Source organism: Suncus etruscus, chromosome 2 (assembly GCF_024139225.1).
Source record: "Suncus etruscus isolate mSunEtr1 chromosome 2, mSunEtr1.pri.cur, whole genome shotgun sequence".
Taxonomy (NCBI): domain Eukaryota; kingdom Metazoa; phylum Chordata; class Mammalia; order Eulipotyphla; family Soricidae; genus Suncus; species Suncus etruscus.
In genome coordinates, this window is record NC_064849.1 from 132,735,157 (window position 1) to 132,761,933 (window position 26,777).

The 26,777-nt window shown below is 38.0% G+C and overlaps 1 protein-coding gene across 1 annotated transcript in view; it reads left to right on the forward strand.

The window, feature by feature from the left end:
- SV2C (synaptic vesicle glycoprotein 2C) overlaps window positions 1-26,777 on the forward strand; it is a 264,723-nt gene that overhangs the window by 129,543 nt on the left and 108,403 nt on the right. Inside the window, exon 3 of the mRNA XM_049768762.1 lies at window positions 8,903-9,083. Within this exon, the coding sequence (XP_049624719.1) occupies window positions 8,903-9,083 (181 nt within the window). The remainder of the gene's footprint in view (window positions 1-8,902; window positions 9,084-26,777) is intronic.

Genomic DNA, 26,777 nt, shown 5'->3' on the forward strand with positions numbered 1-26,777 from the left:
CTATTATTGCTTTCTTCACTTTGATTTGTTCTGTGAAAATCCACAAATGCATTTGAACACACAAGGGCCTTATCTGTGGCTACTAAAAATAGTCATTGGAAAAAGTGAGGCATAGGTTTTTTGGAGAGGCCTATTAATCTTGCATTTTAATAGTTTTTGAGTTGCAAAAAGTTGTCTTTGAGATTTAAAAAAAAAAAGGTTACTTTTTCAGTGCTATTTTGAGTGGTTTCTTTTCAGAACTTAAAACACGGGAAGCTAGACTCTAATTTTGCTCTCTATACCATCGTGGGACACTTTTTCTTCCTGTTACCTTTTGTTTTGGGGTCATATCTGGCAGTGTTTAGAGGTGACTCTTGTCTCTACACTCATACATGCAGGGATCACTCCTGGCAGGGAACTATATGAGATGCTGGGATCAAACCCTGGTTAGCTTTATACAAGAAGCACTTTACCTGCTATACTTTCTTTTTTTAGCTTTTTTTTGTTTTTTTGTTTTTGTTTGTTTGTTTTTTGGGTCACACCCAGCAGCGTTCAGGGGTTATTCCTGGCTCTACGCTCAGAAATAGCTCCTGGCAGGCTTGGGGGACCATATGGGATGCCAGGATTCAAACCACTAACCTTCTGCATGCAAGGCAAATGCTTTACGTCCATGCTATCTCTCAGGCCCCTATACTTTCACTCAGCTGTGCGGGGCAGGGTTGGGAAAGGGCACTTAACTTTCATTACTTTGCTATTTCCTTATTTTGTTTGTTTGGCTTGTGCCAGTGAGATTTTAATATAATGACCATTTCACATTGAATTAAGTGCTTTATTCAAAATTTCACTTTGGTACTACTTTCAGCCATACTATATAGAGATAAAAACAGAGAAACAAAGAAATTAAGCCATTTTCTCAAGATCTAACAACTATTAAAAGGTGAGCAAAGATTCAGATCTAGGCCAATGATTTCAAGACTTAGGTTTTTCACTATTTGCTGCCTGAATCACAATACAAAGTGGGGTGAAAATAAAGGGTATCCAAAAAGAGACAGAAATATTTCTCCTTCCCTCTGCACTTTCCCCAATTGCATTCATAATGGATCTATTTCTTGGATTAATCAATGAAAGAAGCCTACGGGACAGTATTAAATATAGGTCTCTTTTACTATTTCTAATTAATGTCCAGAATTGAAAAACAGCAATGATAAGAAATAGCTGATTTTAGATAAAGCGGATGATCCTGTAATATGGAAGCAGACAGAGGCAGCTGGGGGAGGGAGCAATCTCAGAAATTAACCATTTACAGCATACAGTGGGGTCTGAGCAGGGAAAGGGCACATTCATAGCAACAATGTCTGGGAAAGCATCCACAGGGTCTCAGGCATGAAAGCTTCTATATAGGTGCATTATGAAGAGAGTATGGGGGGGTTGAAAGAAAACTGAAAGGGACAGACCTCTCCTTACCACCATCCATGACAGAAGAGAAAGTCTGGGTCAGTGTTACAGAGCTGACCAAAACCTTCCCAGCCCCAAAATATTGTGCCCTGCCTAAAAAACAAATTTCTTTTCATTGTAATTAAGTAACATGATCATAATATGGTATTGATGTGCCTAATAACTGCAACCACTATCATCAGAGTGACCAGGACCCTTCACCACTGCCCCATGTCATCTCTCTCCCTATTGGCATCTTCCTAACACTTGTTCTACCACCATTTAACTTAATCCTTAATCTATCATTTTGGTGAAGTGAGAATTGTCTGAGAGGCATCTACTGGAGGTAGAATTTGACTATTTTTTGTTTGTTTGTTTGTTTGTTTTTTGTTTTGGGGACACACCTGGTGATGCTCAGGGTTTAATCCTGGCTGTGCGCTGAGAAATCGCTCCTGGCTTGGGGGATTATATGGGACCCCGGGGGATCGAACTGTGGTCGGTCCAAGATTAGCATGTGCAAAGCAAGCACCCTACTGTTTGCGCCACTGCTCTGGCCCCTAGAATTCACTTTTATAGAAGCTTTGAGAAAAAAAATGTCATGGCTTCCTTTTAAAGGAGGTATGATGACAAAATATTGAACATAATTTAGAAAATAAATTATTTTTTCATATTCCTGGGAGAAAGTCAATCCCATGATGATATTTTTCAACTATTTCTAGAACCATTGTTATTGTTATTATATATATATATATACATACATACAACACACAGATGGTGTATATATATATATTGTGTTATTGTGTGGCATTGTTATCATCTTGGCATCCCCCACATCACAGGACTGAGCAGCATCACATTCTTGCATTGAATCTCTTATTGGGCTCCCAGACTTCCTAAATATCTCTTGGGAGGCCCTCATTATTTTAGGACTATATTCAGCAGTCCTAGAGAGGGTGGACCAGGATCTACTCCTGGTAATCTTGCATAGTGGTTGGTGTAGCCTGATGATACTCAGGAGTCATACCTGGCAGTGTTGGAGTGGAGGCGAGGGGGCATACACGTCAGGGATGGAATCGGGCTGTCTATGCCAGGGCTATCTATGTATGTTCTCCACCACATTTTAGCTGGGTTTCTGTCTCTTCATTATTGTTCTTAAATATTCATTCTCCTTTTTTTAAGTTTAGCCTAAGAAACCCTTTTGATAAAGGATGAGTATGATCGTTGCCTCATGGATATTATATATTACTAAATTCAGAATCTTAATGCAGTATTTTTCATTGAAAATCAATTGGTACACAAGCAGCTAGACATATTTAACTGAAGCGCTTAAAACAGCTTTTTTAAAGCCTATTGTCATGCCATGTCTTCAAATCATCCTGTTTAGTTTAACTGTAATTTTAGGTAGCTGGGGTGGGAGGAACTGAGGGACTGGGGAATAATGTGACTCCACAGGTAATGTCAGAATCAGAAGCAGAGCAACAGAAATGTAAATGGAATATCTATTGGGGTGAAATATGCATGTGTTAACAGAGGCAGAAAGGAACTTATGTTGAAAAATACCCGAGTAAATAAGTTGAGTTTGAGGCCTTGCTTTGCCTCTGAAAGACTTGAGTGACTAAGGAGGATCTGATCAGAGATGGTAGAGAAAGAGGGAGAAGAGAAGCACCATGTTATTTTCTTTTTTCAGGACAGTTCCAACCTCCTAAAAACCTGGTTGAATTTAAAAACTTGGCTGAATTTCATCTCATGAAAGAACCTAAGAACCACAGTGTGACCTTTTCCCAAGTCTGTAAAGAAAGGAGGGATTCTGAGAAAGTGACTATGTGAATGACCACTACTTTATCTTTGCCAAGTTCAACTCTCATAGAAAGTTCCCACTTCAATGTCTTTGGGTGAAAAGCATCCATATTAGCCTTGGATACTACAAATACACAGTAAACAAATACAATTTTCTATGGAGAAAATTGTATTAAAGAGGCTTTGTGCTTTTGTGGAAAGTATACCAGCCTCCAAGCCACATTATTTTAATGAATTTAAATCTTAAAGCACACACAAATCAGGTAGGAGATCTGGTTCAAATCAACAGTGAACAATTTTGTAATTATGGTGATTAAATAAAGTATTAATCAAATGTAGACTTTTAGTCCACAGGTCCAGAACAGAACCTTTGAGTCTGCATTTCCGGTAAGCTTTCCTGGAGTGATGCTCCTGATACAAGACCAGACTTGAAAAAGCCAGCACCTATACCAGCTTTTAAACACTGGCTTTTCATAGGAGTCATATCACTAGTACATTGAGTAGGGCATTTACCTCACTCATGGCCAACCTAGATTTGGTTCCCTACACCCCTGAGTACCACTGGGAGTAATTCCTAAAGGCAAAACCTGGAGTAACCTCCGAGCACCTTTGGGTATAACACAAAAAAGTAAAATAAATAATAAATTAATTAATTAAAAAAAAGGTAGGAGACTTTGACCTAAGACATCTTTTAAATTCTGATGGTTGGCAAGCAGCACAAGGGAAAATAGGGTTAGCCGGATAAAGATGGGCACAGCTCTGCCCTGAGTGCTCAGGGACTCCCTTTTATAGAATGCTGAAGACTAAATGAAAATACAGAAACACATAAGGTGGGTGAGACACTTATACTCTGACCATCTCTGGGGTTTACAGATACAATTATACTGCACTTTAACCTACATTGGAGAGTTTAGCTTTAATTAGCTCACACCATCAATGAACTTCTAATGGTTCTTTCAGTGTCTCAGAGAAGCTCTTGTGTGGGCTTGATACTGCCCATTGCGGGCCCAATGGAGCCATCTAAACAATAACCCAACATTAAATCCAGAGACCTCGAGATCTCTGATTTTCAGTCAGAGTAGAAATGAAGCACCCAGTCTTGTTGCTTAAGCCTGCTAGCCATAGAGGAATTTAATGCAGTCTTTTTTTTTCTTTTTTCTAGGAGAGGAGGGAAGGGGGGGGGGGGGAAAGAAGGGAGAGGAGAAAAGGGGAAATGAGGGGGAGAGGGGAGAGGATAGGAGAAGCAGGGAGAGACTAGGAAAAAAGAGAAGGGAGGGGTGAAGAGAGGAGGGGAGAGCAGGAGTAAAGGGGAAGAGGAGGAAGGTTAAACAAGAAAGGAGGAGAGGGAAGGGGAAGAAGCGGAAGGGGTGAAAAGTGAAGGGGAAAAGAAAAGGGAAGCGAGAGAAGAGGGAAGAGGTAGAGGAGGAGAGAAAGGAGAGGAGGGGGAAAGAGTGAAGAGTGAAGGGGAGAAGAGAAGAAAGAAGGGGAGCAGTAGAGCTTAATGCAGTCTTGATGTTCCTGTCCTCAGATTTCTCCTTGATGTAAAAGTTGTCAAGAGGCTATGGTATGCTATTCTTCCTTCCTCTTGCTCCCAGTTATGCCTCCTCCTCCTCCCAGCTTGCCTCACACTGACTCAGTCACTATGCCTCTTGCTCTCCCTTGCCATAGTGCCACATCCCCACTCAGGAGAAGCACACACCAAAGTGTAGTGCTCTCCTGAAAAGGAATTATTTGCCAAAATGGCCCGCTTAGAGCAGTCAAAATCACTTGACCTTTTGCGTGGAGGGTTTGGCAATAATTCTAAATATGTGGCTATAACTATCTCTCTCTTTATTTTAAACCTTTATTAGAAATCAGGCCTTAGTAAATTCTTTCTTGGACAATACTAATCCCGCCAAAAATCTCCCACTTAACAGCTCCCTGTAATTTTTGCTACCTTGGCGCCAAGAAACAGATTTTTCCATAACTTAGCTCAAAACAAAGTAATTTTCACTTTTCCCCCCCGAAACTCTAAAACATTCCTTACTCTTCCAACTTCCCTGTTAATTACAAGCTCCCTTTTCACCTTCAGCATCAGCTCTTTAATATGCTAATCTAGCCAGGATCTTTCCTTTCTTTCCCCAGTCTCTTTGACGTCTAGAATTTGCACCTTTTTTCCTGCCTCTAACCTTTAAAAGTCAGCCAGCTCAAAAAATAAATTTGTCTTCGTTTCGTTCCTTGAAAACGCGAGTCCCCATGCAATCTGCGTGGTTTCATTTCATTTCTACAATATATTTTCCGTCATTCGCCATTCCGTGTGCCCACCTTTTCCCGTGGAATTTTTCCCGAACTCCACGAAAGATTTGTTTGCAGGTGCTGAAGACTGCAAACAAAATTTGGCTCACAGCACCATAGTTCATCCTGATGGAGGAAGAAGAAATGTTATGGGGCTGGAGCCCAAATGCCTGGGTGCATATTTCAGTGCTATTTTCGCCTGGTCATATGATGGCAGAGGCCATGAAATGTTCTGGTCTGTCTGTCCTTTTCTATTAGTGATCATGCCTGATGGAGTTGTTGGGAAGATTGTTGGAAATAATGCCTATGAAACTCTCTCTCCCTTTTCTGGACTTAGTGTAAACATCCATTAAAGCTTTGCTCTTTTCCTTCTTTTAGAGGTTAGGTATCATGACTTCTAAATATGTACATTTCTAGTACTTCCAGAAAAAAAATTGTGCTCATTATGGCTAGATCAGCTTCTCCTAAGTTGAGTTGAACATCCTTTGTTTAGGGAGACTGGGACATGTTTATTTTAGAAATTATTATTTATAGGAATCATGCAAAATGAAGATATAACTCTTTGGCTTTCTTTTAATAGAAAATAATTTTCTGAAAATAACTGCTATGTATTTTGAAGTAGCTACTAAAATTCTGACAGGATTTTTATCCTGATTTGCTTAGTTTAGAAATTGTAAACACAATAGGGCTGGAGTGCAGAGGGTAGGGTTCTTGTCTTTCATGAGGCTGAACCAGATTCCATCACTGACATCTCGTATGGTCCTCCAAGCTCACCAAACATAATCCCTAAGCTCAGAACCAGGAGTGAAAAAAAAAATTTTTTTTTCAAAAAAAAGAAAAGATAAAGAAAAAAGAAATTTTAAACATGAGAAAAGATGACCATTGCATGGCGTAGAGGAGTGAATAAATGTCCTATTTAATGGTATATTCCGTTAGTGCATTTATTTATTTATTTATTTATTTTGGTTTTTGGGTCACACCCGGCAGCGCTCAGGGGTTACTCCTAGCTCTATGCTCAGAAATCGCTCCAGGAAAGCTCGGGAGACCATATGGGATGCCGGGATTCGAACCACCATCCTTCTGCGTGGAAGGCAAACACCCTACCTCCATGTTATCTCTCCAGCCCCAGTATATCTATTTTTAATGTGTTTATATAAGCCATATAAATTCTATGAAAGAATTAGAAGTAAGTTGATGGCACTTTCCTTTGGAAAGAGGGTTGGTGATCAAGGAAGAGTCTTATTACCACTATATACATTTCCATATAACTTTAAATTTTGGCTAGGTAATCATGTTTTTTAAACTATATATGTATATATACACTAATAGAAATGACTGGGAGAATTGAATAATAGGTCTGAAGTCCTTAATCATTGTTTTACATATTTAAACCTTTTGTAGAGTTTTGTTTTTGTTGGTTTGGGGGGCATATCTGGTTATGCTCAGGGGATATTTCTAACTCTCTACATGGGAATGGCCCCTGACAATGCTTGGGGGGAACCATAGGCAATGTCAGGAATTGAAACCAGGTTGGCTGTGTACAACACAACTTCTTTGTTTTCTATATTATCTCCCAGCCTCCTTATAAATGTATTTTAGAATTCAATTTTCAAAGTGGCTTTTTGTACAGATCCTACTGATAAATGGAAACTCTGCCACATAATCTGTTGTCTCCACACAAGTCAGGGGGAGGTCAGCCTTGCCTGTAGCCGAGCTTCAAGAGCTCTTAGTGTGGGCCTGTGTCATCGCCTTTCTGCTGAGCAGGGGAACAAGCACGGGAGAACAGCATCCAATTACAGACTCTCAGAGATGCAGAACCCTCACTTCATAAAGATAGTGTGTGGTATGACTGACTGAAGACATGCTCTCTATGAGTCCCAGAAAATTGGGAGTGACTGGCCTATGCATCCAGCCCAGCAGGGCCATCATTCTCATTCCAGAAATGCCAGGGTACTGCCCACTTTCCTTTCAGTCGTAGTCTGAGTAGCCTAAGGAGTAAGCTAGAAATAAGCCCTGAGCACTAGATGTGTCCACAACCACCCCCCAAAAAGCGACTCACACAAGAACAAAGAGTTAGTATCATCTCTTTGCAGTATCTCAAACGAATCATGTATTGTACCATTGTTCCAGCATTCACCACTTCCTGTAGCCATTTGCATTGGTTTTTAATGACATGTGTAGCCCTAGGCTTTGTCAGGGGTCCTCCTTCTGGGTCTCATATTAATCCACTAACTGTGTGTTAAGTAAATTAATTTGGTGTGAATGTTTAAATATATTATTTCCCACATTACGCTTAATGAATAAACCTTGGGGTTTTTAAAGTTTTATTACTTAAATACTGTTGAGGATCTTAAAAAATATATTTAATAGAGACTATTCATATTATATTCATATTGTTTATTAATGGTAAAGGAGAAGATATAAATGGATATTTGTTGAAGTACCAGCTTTGTAAACTCCACATCCAAATGTGGAGAGTTTCACTTATTAATTTTGCTGTTTCCTCTAGACATTGTACAAATTTTTGGAAACCTCCCTGATTATTGAACGACACTTGTCATTTTTATTATTAGTCTTGTCCTTGGAAAGACCCTGAATGGAACATGTGTGGGTTTGGTTTTTATTAAGAGGAAAATTAGTTAAAAATTCCAGTACATACTCACAGTGATCCCAGAGAGACATTGACCTAACTTAGAATATCCATTTTGTTTCCATGAAAAAATCAAGTCAACCTTGGAAAGTTGATCATTTTCCATCCTCCTAATGGTCACTTCCCTTCTCCTTGGGTTCCTTTAGTACCTAATTCTAAGAAAAAGTTTTCTCTTAGGAGAAAATTATTTTAAGGTGATCTCTTTACCCTCTTTGGCTTCTAAGGAAAACCCAGGGCTTTCAGAGAAAGAACTCTGGAATCCTCTACAACAGTAGTAGCTTCAGCCTTTCAGTAATTTCAGACCAGTATTGCTCCATACACTAATTGAAAACCAGTTGCTCTGAAAGGATCCCTAAGTATCTGACCTAGACCAAGCCATCTGCTGCAAGCGGGGTTCTGAAGCAGGTCTGGTGTCATGTTGATCTGAGAAGCCTTGATTGTGATTTGGGCTGGGCATTCTGATCACAGGGAAATGATAATGAATTGATCTGGGTCTGCTCTGAGCCGAGACTACCTGCCCAAAAGGCAAGTAGAGATGTGACTGCTTCCTTTTGTGTCCTTGCTTCCCCTATAGTTTGCTCCAGATGGCCCTCAAGTTGGCTTTATAACTGACAAGTTGATGCTGTATATGCCGAGAAAGGTATATTTTAAAGGGAGTTTTTCCCCCCATGCACACTGTTGGCCTATATTAAGTGCCTTGTTAATTTGCTGTGACTTCTGTCCTTACCTCCCACACTGACATGATTCTTTGTTTTCTGTGTGTTACAGGAAGCATAGTGTACCTCGGGATGATGGTGGGGGCATTCTTCTGGGGCGGCCTGGCAGACAAAGTGGGAAGGAAACAGTCTCTTCTGATTTGCATGTCTGTCAACGGATTCTTTGCCTTCCTTTCTTCATTTGTCCAAGGCTATGGCTTCTTTCTCTTCTGTCGCTTACTTTCTGGATTCGGGTAAGGTTTGTTCCTTCATATTTTATACTAATGTGTTTATTCTTCAAAACAGTGCATATTCTCTAGTATAGAGAGCCCCATTACCAAGAAATGACTCCTCCAACACCCCCTGCTTTTTCCTCATGTCAGTGTTAGAAGCCACTAGATTGCTTCCTAGAAAAGTAATTGTTGACCTTTAAATCCTGAAGAGAAGGGAGTATACATTTGTGTCTCATCCATTTCATTCAGTTCTTTACTTCAAAGATATGTAATAATTTTAAAATGCAGATATAATGGTAATCTAGTGGAGCACATTCATAAATGTATTTTCCTTCTGAACATTTGAAAGAAGCAACAAATAACTCTGACCTTACTGTTAAGAATTAAAGTTTCAAACCACTTAAGCATGCTCTTAAATCTAGGATGAGAGTGTCTCAAGTAAATGTTGTTGTATTTATGTGTGCTAACAGCATATTTAAATGCATAAAAAGCCCTCTTCATGGGCATAGTAGGTTTTTATTGTACTTACTCTCATTCTTTTAAATTAATGAAAATTGTGCTATGAGTCAAGTATAAAGACTTGGTATAGTTATTTTCTCCATAAGATTTAAAACATTTCTATAATAACTAAATCTAGAAATTTAGGAAAACCCAATCACTTGATTTGGAAAGAATGAAAAACACTATGTTGGGTCAAAAAAAAAAAAACCTGAAATTTGTGGATTTACAATTGATGACATTTTATTTGAGACATTCTCTATGAGGCTCATAATGTAAGATGAATCAATAGAAATGACATAAAAGGAAATAATCAATGAAGAAAGGGAAGGTAACATGCTGGGCTTGTAAATTTAATATTTATGTATATTGTGGTTGATGAGACTGGTGCCCACATAACAAAGTACAGTTTTGCTAAAGGAGAAGGTCAGAAGGGCAGAAATTAAAATTAGACTTCTGGAAGCTCACAAAGTACTAACTGTGAACTGACACTAATTTCTGGAGACCAAGTGCAGAACATCATTGTGTTCCTCTAGTGGAGACCCTTAATCCTTCCTTTGTCATTTTAACTGGAATAAACGCTGCAAATAGTAAGTCTACGCATTATTGCAGCTCCTGTGCACCAGTTCCACACACTTGGAGTTCCAAAGCAGGGAGAAAATTTATGGGTCACAGTCTGGACCTTTTATTTTGCAGATTGTTTAGCAATAAAACCAGAAATTACACTGCTAAAACTTTAGCTGTAACTTTTAACTTTTAAATGAGCAACATTCTGAACCCAAGGTTAAGGATCTTTGATAATGACTTTATTGCCATTATCAACTTCCAGTTACTCAATCCAACTTCATTGCTGAAGCATCATGAGTGATTTTGTGTTATACTCTCATACCTAAAACCCCAGAAGTACTTACTCCATCTATTTTTTATCTGAGGTCTACGTGGTTTTATGGTTCATTGCACATCCCCTATCAGATGTGCTTTTTCTCAGCTCAAAGTGCCAACCGTTGAATTTATCTCATTTAAAGTCAATATCCAATTGCCATGTTCCATATGATTTTAAATATCCAGTTCAATAACTAATTCCATGCCATATTTTTGTGAGAATGAAGAATAGCGCATCACCAGTTATAGATTTGTCTCTCACTTTCTGAAGCAAATCAGACCAAGAACAGACAGTCTCCTCTCATCTTCCATCATAGTAAAATTAGAAAGATGGAAAATGGAGTTAACACCATTGATTCATTTTAATTTGTCCTAGAATTAAATGATTTGTTTCCAATTGCTATTGATTATGGGAATGATAAGGTTTTGGATGCCAAGCAATATCAGTTAGGAACTTTTCACTAGCCTCTCACAGCCAAACATGAAGGTCGAAGGAAAAATACAGAAGCAACAGAAGATAAAATAAAATATCAGGATGTTTATTTCATGAATGGTCATTTTCTGTCTGCACAGAACCCTAATGATATTTTCCATTGACTATTAACTTACAGAAAGCAGAATGTTTGGCTTCGTGATCACCACTCACGGTAGAAACTCTTCAAAGTTTTTATCCATAGTATTCCATTAATTTCCAAAATTCTTTGATAATTAGAAGGAAAAATTATGCACTTATTAAAATAGAGAACAGAGCACAGATACAGCAACTTCCAAATGTTCAGTAGTCTTCAGGTCTTCTACATTTTAATTCTGAACTGTAAGGTTTTCCCTGCAAAGCAATCTTTCTTGTAAGATAATATCATTTTTTTAAACTTTATTGATTGATTGATTGATTGGTTTTTGGGTCTTACCTAGCAGCACTCATGGATTATTCTGGGTTCTGCACTCAGAAATTGCCCCTGCAGGCTGGGGGACCACCTGGGATGACGGTAATCAAACCATTCACTCCAGGTTCAGCTGCATGCAAGGCAAATCCCTACTGCTGCGCAATCTCTCTAGCCCCGGATATTATCATTTTCTAAATGCAAACCATTTAATATTTCAAAACTTTTAAAATGTAATTTCATCCTAATTACATTCTAATTATACAATATATTCTGAGATATATATATATATTCTGAATCATTTTGGAATCAGAGCAGATGAATAATTGGTGATGCTTCATCTCATATCACCACAAACATACATTGTTCTTGGCAGAAATATCATTTCTGAACTGAATAAATATTGACTATATGAACAGACATGTTTCTAAATATCTACATATGTATGCATCATAACTAAAATAGATATCTAATATATCTATTATTACATGTATTATATTATATATTATCTATTAAATTTAATATATTTTATACTAATACCTACTAAATATCTACATATATATGGTTATAGTGACCCTCTAAGAAGATATAAATAATTACACCTACTTTTGTAATATATAAAATCTTTGTTAAGTACCATGATTACAAGCATGTTTATAGTTGGGTTTAGTCATAAAGTTTTTTTCTTTTCCTAAAGGATAAGGGTTAAAAAAAAAAATAGTAAAGGTTTGACAGTGGCATTCGCTGTTGTTTGCATAGGTCCAGAAAAATATGGGGAAAACGGAAAAAAAAATCCTTGGCCTCATTATAAGAAGGCCTCACCCCCGAAGTTTATTGGCATAAGATCCACTCTGGGCTCCAGGCATACCAGTCTGTCCATCCCGAGTCATTCTCCGTGGTCCCGGTGAAACTTTTTCACACTTTAGCTGTGGTTGGTATCAGTTTCCTAAATTTAAGGATTCTGGATTCCATGCATTTCTTTCATCGAAGTCAGGCTGATGTGGAGCATCCTCTAGTTTCAGCACACCATTAAATGTGGAGCCATCTGTCCTGCAAGCAGGCTGTAGCTGAGTCATCTGGGTGTTGAGAGCACTCTGGAGTAAGTCAATGCTAGAGCAGTGGTAGGTCTTTCTTGGTAGAGGTCTGGATACTGGTAATGTTATAGACAATTGTGGTTGTGTCCATAGATGGTATCCATTGTTCAGGGGTGTATGCCCATTCTTCTGAGACCTAAGCCAAATCATTATGCCAATGTACAAGGGTGTAAGGCCTAACTGCATTACCAAATTTGTGTTCCCATCTCTATTAGATAAGAACTTGTTTGCATGTGTATTATTTTCCCATTTTAATGTGCCTATGCAAAAGAGAAACAGTGCCACAAGATATTGTTGGTGAATCTGGGACCGACGAATAAAGTCCAACATTGCCTGTAACTTGTTTCAAACATGAATTCTATACAGAGATACTCTTCTACCAGTATTGCTTATAAATCAGATCTCAAAGGGGGCAAAGCAAACAATCAAATAAAAAACCAGTGGGCAAAATTGTCACTATATAAGAGGATATTTGAAAAGATTTATAGATGTTAGATACATTTGAGATATACAAAGGAGATACAAGTGTCCCTTTTATGTCTTAGAAATAGTCAAGAGGGAGGATGTTGTTTCTGAGACACCACTTTGGTCTGTGATCTGGCCAAGCAAAGAGCACATGGAACCATGTCATCCTGTTTTGCCTGCTGAAGCTTCTGACTCCCCTAGAGGCATTTGCTTCCTAATTGCTGGAAACCAGTTCATCAGTCCCCTTCACACCCCCTGTAGGAATGGAGAAGCCTGGGATCTCCTTTAAATTGCTCCTCGCCAGAACCCATTTGCTGGGACCCCGAGCAGGCAGCCAGGGGTAACCTTGGGGACCTGGAGGAAGGAGAGAGAAGGCTGTGGGAGGGGCAGCCGAGGCTGCACCTTCTCCCCTTAGCTTGGCCAAAAAGACTACCGCATGGAGCCATGTATTTGCCATGTAGTTGCCTGCTGAAGCTTCCGATTCCCCCGAGAGGCTTTGCTTTCTAATTGCTGGAAGCCAGAAGTTCACCAGTCCCCTTCCCACCCTGCAGAAATGGGGAACCTTGGGGTTTCCTTTAAACTGCTCCTCGCCAAAACCCACTTGCTAGAACCCTAAGCAGGCGGCCAGGGGTAACCCTGGGGACCGGAAGGAAGGACAGAGAAGGCTGTGGGGGGCAGCCGAGGCTGCATCTTCCCCTAAGCTTGGCTAAAAAGCATACCATGTGGAGCCATGTCGTCCTTGTTTTGCCTGCAATTAGTGTAGTTATTTCTCTAACAGCATTCTCTACTCTTTGTGGTAAGTTTCAAACTGTGAGCTGGTCCTTCTGGCTCTTCCAGTCATGAACTCTATTGTCTCTGGGCCTTATTACAATAATGTCCTTAATTTTTTTGCATCCTTTTTTTTTTATTTAAACAACTTTATTACATACATGATTGTGTTTGGGTTTCAGTCATGTAAAGTACACCACCCATCACCAGTGCAACATTCCCATCACCAATGTCCCAAATCTCCCTCCTCCCAACCCAACCCCCGCCTGTACTCTAGACAGGCTTTCTATTTCCCTCGTATATTCTCATTATTAGGATAGTTCAAAACGTAGTTATTTCTCTTTTTGGTGAGCTTCATGAGGTGAGCTGTTACTTCCAGCTCTTTTCCTTTCGTGTCTGAAAGTTGTTGTTGCAAGAATGTCTTTCATTTTTCTTAAAACCCATAGATGAGTAAGAGACCATTCTGCGTCTTTCTCTCTCTCTGTCTCTGACTTATTTCACTCAGCATAATAGATTCCATGTACATCCATGTATAGGAAAATTTCATGACTTCATCTCTCCTGACAGCTGTGTAATATTCCATTGTATATATGTACCACAGTTTCTTTAGCTATTCATCTATTGAAGGGCATCTTGGCTGTTTTCAGAGTCTTGTTATGGTAAATAGTGCTGCAATGAATATAAGTGTAAGGAAGGGATTTTTGTATTGTATTTTTGTGTTCCTAGGGTATATTCCTAGGAGTGGTATAGCTGGGTCATATGGGAGCTCGATTTCCAGTTTTTGGAGGAATCTCCATATTGCTTTCCATAAAGGTTGAACTAGATGGCATTCCCACCATCAGTGGATAAGAGTTCCTTTCTCTCCACATCCCCGCCAACACTACTAGTTCTCAATCTTTGTGATGTGTGCCAATCTCTGGGGTGTGAGGTGATACCTCATAGTTGTTTTGATTTGCATCTCCCTAATTTTTTAAAAAGTCATAGATGAGTGAGACTACTCTGTGTCTATTTTCCCCCCTCTGACTTATTTCACTCAACATAATAGATTCCATGTACACTCACATATAGAAAAATTTCATGACTTCATCTCTCCTGATGGCTGCACAATATTCCATTGGGTATATGTACCACAGTTTCTTTAGCCATTCATCTGTTGAAAAGCATCCTAGTTGTTTCCAGAGTTCTGGCTATTGTAAATAGTCCTGCAATGAGGAAGGGATTTTTGTATTGTATTTTTTTGTTTCTAGGGTATATCCCTAAGAGTGGTATAGCTGGATCATATGGGAGCTCAATTTCCACTTATTCTTTTGGTTTTTGGGTCACACCCAGCAGCGCTCAGGGGTTACTCCTGACTCTATGCTCAGAAATTGCTCCTGGCAGGCTCAGGGGACCATATGAGATGCCGGGATTTGAACTACCAACCTTCTGCATGCAAGGTAAACACCCTACCTCCATGCTATCTCTCCGGCCCTCAATTTCCACTTTTTTGAGGAATATCCATATTGTTTTCCATAAAGGCTGGACTAGATGGCATTCCTACCAGCAGTAAATAAGAGTTCCTTTCTTTCCACATCCCCATCAGCACTGATTATTCTTGTTCTTTGTGATGTGTGCCAGTCTCTGTGGTGTGAGACAGTACCTCATTGTTGTTTTCATTTACATCTCTCTGATGTGGAGCATTTTTTCATGTGTCTTTTGGCCATTTGTATTTCTTCTTTGAGGAAGTGTCTGTTCATTTCTTCTCACCATTTTTAATGGGGCTATATGTTTTTTTCTTATTACATTCTGTCAGTTCCTTGTATATTTTTGATATTAGACCCTTATCTGATGGGTATTGGGTGAATAGTTTATCCCATTCTGTGAGTGGCTTTTGTATCCTAGGCAATATTTCCTTTGAGGTGCAGAAGCTTCTCAACTTAATATAGTCCCTTCTGTTTATCTTTGCTTCCACTTGCTTGGAGAGTGCTGTTTCCACCTTGAAGTTTCTTTTAGTCTCAATATCATGGAGTGTTTTACCTACATGTTGTTCTATATACCTTAGGGTATCAAGCCTGATATCAAGGTCTTTAATCTATTTGGATTTTATCTTTGTGCATGGTGTTAGAAGGGGGTCTAAGTTTGCTTTTTTGCAAATGTTGTGCCAGTTGTGCCAACATCACTTGTTGAAGAGGCTTTCCTTGCTCCATTTAGGATTTCTTGCCCCTTTATCAAAGATTAGTTGATTGTATGACTAGGAAACATTCTCTGAATACTCAAGCCTATTCCACTGATCTGAGGGTCTGTCTTTACTCCAATACCATGCTGTTTTGATAACTATTGCTTTGTAATACAATTTAAATTTGTGGAAAGTAATGCATCCTATATTCCTTTTCCCAAGGATTGCTTTAGCTATTCGTGGGTGTTTATTGTTCCAAATGAATTTCAAAAGTGTTTGATCCACTTCTTTGAATAATGTCATGGGTTAAATGCATTAAATCTTTACAATGCTTTGGGGAATATAGCCATTTTCATAATGTTAATCCTGCCAACCCATGAGCAGGATATGTGTCTCCATTTCCGTGTGTCCTCTCTTATTTCTTGAAGCAGGCTTTTGTAGTTTTCTTTGTATAGGTCCTTCACCTCTTTAGTTAAGTTGACTCCAAGATATTTGAGTTTGTGTGACATTAATGTGAATGGGATTATTTTTATTGTCAATTCCTTCTTTATCATTATTGGTATATAAGAAGGTCATTTACTTTTGCATGTTAATTTTGAAGCCTGCCACTTTGCTATATGAATCCATTGTTTCTAGAAGCTTTTTGGTAGAGTCTTTAGGGTTTTTTTAATATAGTATCATGTCATCTGCAAAGAGTGAGAGCTTGACTTCTTCCTTACCTATCTAGATGCCCTTGATATCTTTTCTTGCCTAATCGCTATGGCAAGTATTTCCAGTACTATGTTGAATAGGAGTGGTGAGATAGGGCAGACTTGTATTGTACCATATTTTAGGGGAAAGGCTTTTAGTTTATCTCTATTGATAATAATCTTTGCCATTGGCTTGTGGTAAATGGCCTTGACTATACTGAGAAAAATTCCTTTCATTCCCAACGTGATGGTGGTTTTTTTTATCAAGAATGGGTATTGGGCCTTACCGAATGCTTTCTCTGCACCTATTGATATCATAATATGATTTTTCTTTTTCTTTTTGTTGATATGGTGTATTATGTGATTGATTTATGGATGTTAAATCATCCTTTCATTCCTAGGATGAAACCTAGTTGGTCGTGGTTAATGACCTTGATGAGGCATTGAATTCTATTTACCAGAATTTTGTTGAGTAATTTTGCTTTTGTGTTCATCAGGAATAATTTTTCTTTAATTTCTTTTTTTGGCAGCATCTCTGTCTGGTTTTGGTATCAAGGTGATGTTAGCTTCATAAAAACTATTTGGAAGTGTTCCTGTTTTTTCAATTTTATGAAAGATTCTGAAAAATATTGTTAGAAGTTCCTCTTGAAAAGCTTGAAAGAATTCATTGGTGAACTCATCTGGTTCCATTTATTTTGGGGAAGACTTTTGATCACCATTTTAATTTCCTCAATAATTATGAGGCTGTTTAGATATGCTACCTCATCCTTATTCAACCGTGGAAGGTTTTAAGAATGTATCCATTTCTTCCGTGTTCTCATGTTTTGTGGCATAGAGTTTCTCAAAGTAGTCTCTGATTACCCTTTGAATCCCTGCAATATCTGTAGTGATCTCCCCTTTTTTCATTTCTGATCTTGTTTATCAAGTTTCTCTCTCCCTTTCTTTGTGAGTTTTTTAGTGATTCATCTACACCTACTTTTATATATGAAGAAATTGAGGCACAGTGAAGTTAAATAACTGTAACTGTTTGAAGTAACACAGAAAGTGACGCTGTCATACTGTCATAAACATTCTGGCTCTGGTGATCCATGCAACACTATGCTGAGGATTTACCCACACATGAAAAGCATGCACTCATTCCATTGAGCTATATGTCTCTAGTCCCAGTCTAAATTATTCTTCACCCCCGAATTATTGCAAACTAAAGCTGGAAACTATGGGTCATTGTTTTTACAGACTTATGTTGTCCAACAAATTTCCAGGAGCTACCAAGCACTGGAAATATGGCCCAATTGAGGAGCTGGAGAAATAGTACAGTGGGTAGAATGTTTGGCTTTCACATGGCCAACCTTGGTTAGATTATTCACATTCCATATGGTGCCATGAACACTCCAGGAGTAACACCTTCTAGGTGTGGCCCAACCCTCCAAAATAAAGAAATATGGCCCAATTAAGATGAGCTATAAAAATTAAAAGCTTAGAACTGACTTTCAAAGACAGCATACATAATAAAATGCAAAATAGTCTAATAACTTTCATGACATGTCTAAATAATACTAATGTAGAGTGAAAAGGACATTTCATTTTGAAAATGTTGGTTGACATTTTCTCCACTATCAAAACTATTTTTCAATTTTTTGCTTTGTTTTAAGTCATCTAGAAAGTTTTATATTATATGTGTGGGCTCATAATGATTTACTATTGGAAATCCATAACAGACAGTGCCTTTTAAAAAATTTCCAACAAAAGGATTGACTTTTTGACAAACTTTATATTTTTGGTAAACCCTTAGCAAAGATACTCTAGATCCCAAGAAATAAGTAATGAAGCCAAAGAGTTCCCACACACAACATCTAATTATAAAAATTGAGCTACAGATACTCTTTAAAACATACTGTGAGCTCATAGATGACCAGAACTGTGTTCATCCTACTTGTACTTAAAAGCATCTGATGATCCAGAGTTAAGAGAGACTATGGTTGTGTGAATGAGTAAGTGGTGGATAGGTAGAGGATTAGGTGGAGAACAGATGAATGGATATACATAGCAAGTGACTGAAAACATTTTATCATTTCCAACAGATCAATATGAGCATCACCATACTTGTTTCTGATGCCATTTGAGATATGGAAACACATTTTAACTGTACCAAGAGCAAGATTAATTTTTTCAAGCCAACATTGCAAGCATAATTAATACCTTTCTCTGAGGAGTACCAGGTGTGTTTCTGTGGGCCTATACACTTTGTAAAGACACAAAAGAAATCATCCCTTACACTTATGGGTTTCTCAAAGGTTGGACAAATAATCACAGAAGCTTCAGGTAAATAATAGGAAAATTAAAAAGTTTCGTAGATTTAATGCATAGAAGAGGGAGATCAGAGATAAGATCCTTGCATGTTTCCATACTATATGGTTTTGATCTTTAAATGGTTCAGCTAAGGCAAAGAGCCAGCGAAGTTAAGAAGGTTATTAGAGTAAAAAAAAATGCATGAACATTAAAGAGCTTCTTTCTTCACTGACAAGAGAAAGAAATTAGATTCTTCCTCTATAGGGAAGTAGATACCCTCACAGAAAGAATGTAAATCTATACATGTAAATAGCATTTTCAAAAGCTGTATATCTTGTCTTCAGGATCCCTGATATGAAATTAACTTTTTGATAAATAAGTATTTTTAGTGTGGCATATTTTTGAGGTTGGAGCAATGACATAAAATGTAAAGTATCTGCCTTGCCCGCACTAGCCTAGGACGGACCCTGGTTCAATCCTCTGCATCCCATATGGTCCCCCAAGCCAGGAGCGATTTTTTTTTTTTTGGTTTTTGGGTCACACCCGGCGGTGCTCAGGGGTTACTCCTGGCTATCTGCTCAGAAACAGCTCCTGGCAGGCACGGGGGACCATATGGGACACCGGGATTCGAACCAACCACCTTAGGTCCTGGATCGGCTGCTTGCAAGACAAACGCCGCTGTGCTATCTCTCCGGGCCTCCAGGAGCGATTTTTGAGTGCATAGCCAGGAGTAACCCCTGAGTGTCACTGGGTGTGCCCCCCCAAAAGAAAACCAACAACAAACAAATAAAAAAAGCGATAGCATATTCTTGCTCCCTTACAATTTCCATAGGTTTTTGGAGTATAGAGTATCGATCAATTGCTTGCTTACAGAGAAGTTGGATTAAAGGTCTGTTTACTGAAAATACCATTTTAAAAATTGTAGTTATTTCCCAGAAATATAATCAATTAATCTGTGATTAGAGGGCAAGAAATATAAAGTGGATCAAGGAAAGCCTCTTCAACAAGTACTTTTAGGATAACTGGTCAACTACTTGCAAAAAAATGAACTCAGATCTCTTCTTAACACCATGCACAATGGTCAAATCAAAATGGATTAAATACCTTGATATCAAACCTTAAACCATAAGGTACATAGAAGAATAGTAGGTAAAACACACCATAACATTCAGACTAACAGCATCTTTTTTTTTTAAAGATCATTTTTTTTTTATTTAAACACCTTGATTACATACATGATTGTGTTTGGTTTTCAGTCATGCAAAGAACACCCCCCATCACCAGTGCAACATTCCCATCACCAATGTCCCAAGTTTCCCTCCTCCCCACCCGACCCCCGCCTGTACTCTAAACAGGCTCTCCATTTACCTCATACATTCTCATTATTAGGAAAGTTCAAAATGTAGTTATTTCTCTAACTAAACTCATCATTATTTGTGGTGAGCTTTCTGAGGTGAGCTGGAACTTCCAGCTCTTTTCTCTTTTGTGTCTGAAAATTATTATTGCAAGAATGTCTTTCATTTTTCTTAAAACCCATAGATGAGTGAGACCATTCTGCATTTTTCTCTCTCTTTCTGACTTATTCCACTCAGCATAATAGATTCCGTGTACATCCATGTATAGGAAAATTTCATTTAAGGAGGAATTTCCTTTAAGGAGGAAATTCCACTGTCCAAGCAAGTAAAAGCAAAGATAAACAAATAGGTCTATATTAAACTGAGAAGCCTCTGCACTTCAAAGGAATAGTGACTAGGATACAAATGTTACCCACAGAATGGGAGATACTATTCACCCAAACAATTCCCATCTGATAAGGGGATAATATTTAAGATATAAAAGGTGGGGCCAGAGAGATAGCATGGAGGTAAGGTGTTTGCCTTTCATGCAGAAGGTCATCGGTTCGAATCCCGGCGTCCCATATGGTCCCCCATGCCTGCCAGGAGCAATTTCTGAGCATGGACCCAGGAGTAACCCCTGAGCACTGCCGGGTGTGACCCAAAATCCACACACACAAAAAAAAGAAAAGATATAAAAGGTATGTACATAACTGAGCAAGAAAAAAAGACATTTAAGCTAATCAGAAAATGGGGAGAAGAAATGAACGGACATTTCCTCAAAGAAGAAATACAAGTGGCCAAAAGGCAAATGAAAAAATGCCCCACATCACTAATCATCAAGGAGATGCAAATTAAGACAATAGTGATGTATCATCTCATGCCACAGAGACTGGCACATATCACAAAGAGCAAGAACAACCAGTGTTGGTAGGGATGTGAGGAGAAAGGAATTTTTATTCACTGCTGGTAGGAATGCCATCTATACCAGTCTTTCTGGAAAAAATATGGATATTCCTTAAAAAAAATAGAAATTGTGCTCCCATATGATCCAGCAATACTACTCCTAGGGATATACCCTAGGAACACAAAAGCACAATACAAAATTGCCCTCTGCACTCCTATGTTCAGTGCAGCACTATTCACAATAGCTGGAATCTGGAAGCAATCAAGGTGCTTGATAACAGATGAGTGGCTAAAGAAACTGTGGTACATCCTTACAATAGAATACTATGCAGCTGTTATGAAAAATGAGTTGCCTATACATGACGGACATGGAGATTATTATACTCAGTGAAATGAGTCAGAGAGTTGGGATAGACATAAAATAATTTTACTCATTTGTGGGCTATAAGAAAAATAAAAAGCTGTATAGTAATATCCAGAGACAATGGTGATGAGAAACAGGAGGACTCAGTTCATGGTAGGAAGCATGCCACAAAGAGCAGTGAGTGCAGTTAGAGTAGAGAAAATATCACTCTGGACAAGAACTGGGTGGTAAAAGGGAATAAAGTGACATGATAATACCCTTTAATTAATTATAGTGCAAACCACAGTATCAGAATGCAAAGAGAGAGAGACAGAGAGACAGAGACAGAGAGAGAGGGAGAGAGAGAGAGAGACTTGCAAAATGTCTGCCTCAGAAATTCTGAGGAGGTGAATTGGAAGGGACCCAGGAATATTGGTGGCAGGAAAGTACACTGGTGAAGGATGGGGTGGGGTACATTCTATGACTGAAACTGAAGTATGAACTACTTTTTTAACCATGATGCTTAAATAATTTATTTTAAAAATTGTATTTGAGATAATGCAATTACAATCAAATTAAAATTTTTTTATTTTATGAAGTTAATTCACTTGCTCAAGACCCTCTATTAAACTGATGCCTTTATGCACATAGGAATACTTTTTAAAATATAAATGTTATGTTTACATCTCAGTATTTTAAAATAGCTGAGTTTTCTGCCAATTACTCTATTCATAATTAAAATGATCTTAAGAAAATATCACAAACTGCCTGCATCAAAGATGGAGAAATAAAACTTTCCAAATGGTCCATTCTTTAGCATTGCCACTTGGCATAGACAATTGTCTTTCTTGATTTGATGATTGATTTGGCTACCAGTAAGTGTTCTCCTGTTTCAGTCTTGATTACTTAAAATAAACATGCATCTTCTAATCAATAAGGCAGTTTTATTTTCCATGCTTCCTCAGTTTCTTCATAAGTCAATAAATCTGTGTCTTTCATCCATGTCTAAACAATTCCTACGATACTCCATGTAATTTTATGAAAAAGAAATGTGCCGAATGGTCTATCTTTGGAAAATGTGCTTTAATTTCTTATTTTTGGGTTCAATTTAAAACAGAATGAGTTGCTTTCAAATGGCTATGGAAGATCTTGCAAGGCAATTCAGAGGCATTCTTCCTTTTTATCATTGAAATCTCATGCAAGTTACTGTAATTGTGATTACCAGACAGAGCATACCATTCCTATGCTTTTTATCAACCCATAATACTTGTCTTGAAAGCCGCCAGCATCTGCTTTTGGTTAGATTTTGCCCTCTACTTAGTATATGTGTGGGGCATATAGTTTGGGGTGCTTATTCATCTTCATCCTTAATTATGTTCTTGAATGTTACCCTATTTCCCAATGGAAATGAAGATGGAGGTAAAGGACTATTTGGCAATGAGATGGTGAAATAAGTGAGAAGGAAATTATTCTTCATTACATGTTCACCGGAAAATTAAAGTAGAACAGAATAACTAAGAGGAATTCCTCTTCAAGACAAGAAGTTCTCTAGGCAATCCACATTTTATACCCTAAAATGTCCTACTTCAAGCTATTTGCAGTAAATCTCCCTTTTCATTATAGCTGCCTCCTTTCACTGAAGAACTTGGAACTTCCCATCATTGACACAAGAGCCAGCATAAATCAGCACCAGTATAAGATACAGGCAAATTATAATGCACCTCTGGATATCATTTGAACTGGAAAAGGAAGGGATGTGGCTATAATACTGGCAGGCCTGATGTTGGTCAGGGTCCTTGTTTCTCCATGAGGCTTGTTCAGACAGTAATACATAGTATTATATATCTTCTTTACACTGCTGTGTTAAACTGATTTAATATTTGTCTCATGTGTTACTGACAAGGAAAAAATTTATTGGTAAAGCTGTCCCATGAAAGAGAGGATACTTAGTCAGTAAAATTGGCCTTACACATTTCACATTCACACATGCGAATGATTTAAGAATCATTAAAAAGAATACATTTGTTTCATGTTTTAGCCAGATAGTGAGTCAAATGCAGATCTTTAAGAGGGTATTGTAATGTGTGTAGATGAATGTTTACAGTGGTCTTGTGTATTCATGTGTGTGCAGCCTTGTGCTCATAGTGGGCTAGAACCAGGTTCCCAACTTAATCTAAAAATGGATTTGCTTTTTCTGGTTTTGGGCCACCCAGCTATGCTCAGGTATTATTCCTGATTCTATGCTTAGGGATCTCTTCTGGAACAGTTCAAGGACAGTGTGTGGTGCCAAGGATCAAAACAGTTTCAGCTGTGTACAGGATAGGCATCTTACCTACTGAAGTATATTACCTCTCCAGCCCCTAGAAATTAATTTTAAATGTTTATTTTTATAATTAAAGTAGGAAAAATCTAATATTAATAATGTATTTAGAAAATAGTTATGAAATTATAAATATCAGCATACTGTTTAATTTGGTCATTTAAATTATTTTGAATATGACTAATCTTGTACCTATGCAGAAAGTTCATTCTAGTTGTTCTTTTGTGACTCCTAGTACTATGGATAACTAAACTCTGACCCTTTTAACAAAAAATATCACAGATTTCATATGCAATCCTGAAAAAAATTCTTTATAAACTACTCTGATTTGATTGCCTCACCTATATAAGTATTTCAACAAAAAAGAGCTTAAGCACATTTCATAGTAACTAACTTTTTTTATTATATAGTGAGTCATAAAAAAGATTTCCATGTTAACGAGATATCTTTCAGGTAATGTGAGAAATAACTATGTAACATCTCAATATAAAGCAAGTCTATTTTTCATATAAGTTCCTGTTGCACAAGTTCATCAATCTCAGCACTATTACTATTTGTTTGGCTTGTATCATTCTTTTTTTGTTTTTGTTTTTGGGTCACACCTGGCAGCGCTCAGGGATTACTCTTGGCTCTATGCTCAGAAATCGCTCCTGGCAGGTTCAGGAGACCATATGGAATGCCAGGATTCGAACCTCCGTCCTTCTGCATGCAAGGCAAATGCCTTACTTCCATGCCATCTCTCCGGCCTCGCTTGTATCGTTCTTTGTTGTTAGAAGCTTTCTTGTGAATACAATACTGTAGGATTTATTTCAGCACCTCTATTTTCTACCCATAATATGCCAATTGCAACCCTTGAGTTGTAACAACTATAATATTGTCTGCTGGAAGTGGAGAACAAAAACAGCCCTGTTTAAAATTCACTAAATACATAGAATTTGAGATCTGCCTAGAATCTAAATATGTTTTATATCCTCAGATATTCTCAGACATTTTATCTTAGCCATTAACAGAAGTAAGAAAATATATTTTCTTCTCACATCAAATATGGAAGTGAAATAGTCATGGGAAATTTTATTTTTTTACTTAGAATATTTCAAAGAGAACTGGTGTAGGGGTGGGTATTATACATTATATGATGAAAGCTCAATCATGAACAACTTTGTAATTATGTATCTCATGGTGATTTAATTTAAAATTTTATTTATATAAATTTATTATATAAAAATAAATATGTAAACTGGAAAAAGTAGTTTAAAAATTAGTTGGGAGGGGCCAGAGCAATAGAATAGCAGTAGGGCATTTGCCTTGCACAAAGCCAACCTGGGACAGTCCCGGATTCATTTCCCGGCATCTCATATGGTCGATCCCCTAAACCTGCCAGGAGCAATTTATGAGTGGAGAGCCAGGAGTAACCCCTGAGCACTGCCAGGTATAGCCCCCCCCCCAAGAAAAAAACAAAAAAAAAAAAAAAAGATTTGGTAGAGGAATTCTTTTCATCAACAAATCATAGGAAACATTATTTTGTAAGACATGGTCACTATTCCTTGATTTTTATCTATGTTATTTCACTGATGGAAATTGTTAATTAGTGGAGATAAATATACCACTTGTAATATTTTTTGAAACACCAAGAGATAAGTTGTGGGAGCTCCTTAAAATTCTGAACATGATCGTGAGCCTTCTTTCCAAGGCTTCCAAGTGAACTCTCTACCTTTAGTCAGTAAGTAACCATGGCAGCTAAGACAAAGTAATTCAGAAATTCTTTGGGGGCCCCATTATTATCACGCCATCAATTTCAGTGCCCCAATTTTCTCTCGAGGTCATATTGACCCAGAAAGTAAGATTTGTGTTCCCTTTTATCGGAGATATTTGGGGCCATCAGAACAGATAATTCAAGGAGACCTAGCTTGCCATCTTCATCTTTGGATAGTCTTGATGAAATGCAACTCTTGAAAGTGGTATGTATTCATTGAGTCAACTACAAGGAATTCAGAGCTAAAGGTGGTGGAGTTCACGTCATTAAGGAGCCTCATGTCACAGACAAATGGAATTATTGTTTAAATTAATTAATAAATGTTTAATACTAACAATAGATTCCAGTGCAGTGTAGGTCATTTTCTACCGGTTAAAAGATGTTGTGGCAAGGGGAAGAATAAGAAATATATCTACTTGGATTGTTTTTAAAAGTCTTTGAGTCTGAAAAACTTTGCAAAGAATTTAAATAGATTCCTTTATACTTCACTGACATTGGCATTTCTGTCATGTGCTTTACAAACACACATGCAAACACAACCATGCAAAACTAATCACCTTTAAAAAAAATTAAGAAGGCACTTCTAATTCAACTGGATTACTTGAAAATACTTAAAGTTGGTATTTTCTTATGCAATATCCATTTGCTTAACACAAACAGGCAAGCCTACACTCTTCCACTTGCCATTTTTGTCAACCTGAAATCCATTTTCCTAGCCTATCTTAACATATAAATTGGGTTAAAAGGGCCAGAGAGATAGTACAGTGGGTAAAGCCATCAAACAAACAAAAAAATAAAGTGATTTAGAGCTTATATATAAAACGGATGAAAAGCCAAGAAAAGCTAGAAAAATGTTGCTATTATTGTTATGGCAATAGTCAGCGATAATATGCCTGGAATAGGGTTTCCCATTTAACTGTGAAGGTGTCCTGAGGTGAGACACCTTCAGTTTCAGACCTTGCTTCAAAACTCTGGGGGCTACACTCTTTTGGTTGTGGTGCTCACACATGTTGTAATTGCTGTAATGCACACGAGGTATTGCTGTAATGCTCATGAGGGGTGGCAAGGTGCTTACACACCTTCACTTGTAGTGCCCACAAACACCTTGCTGAGGTGGCCTGGAGATAGCAGACTCCATTGTGGCCTCAAAAGTTCAGTCAGTGCATAGGAGAGGCATGAAGGATTAAATTCATATGCTCTAATGCTTGTAAGGCATTTTTGCCACTGAATCATTCTTGGGGGTACCTCAGGGGCTTTTTTTTCTATATGCAGAAATGAAGGTATAGATTAGAAACGGGCTTTATGATGCAGAGGAACTGATTCTCCACATCAATAGGA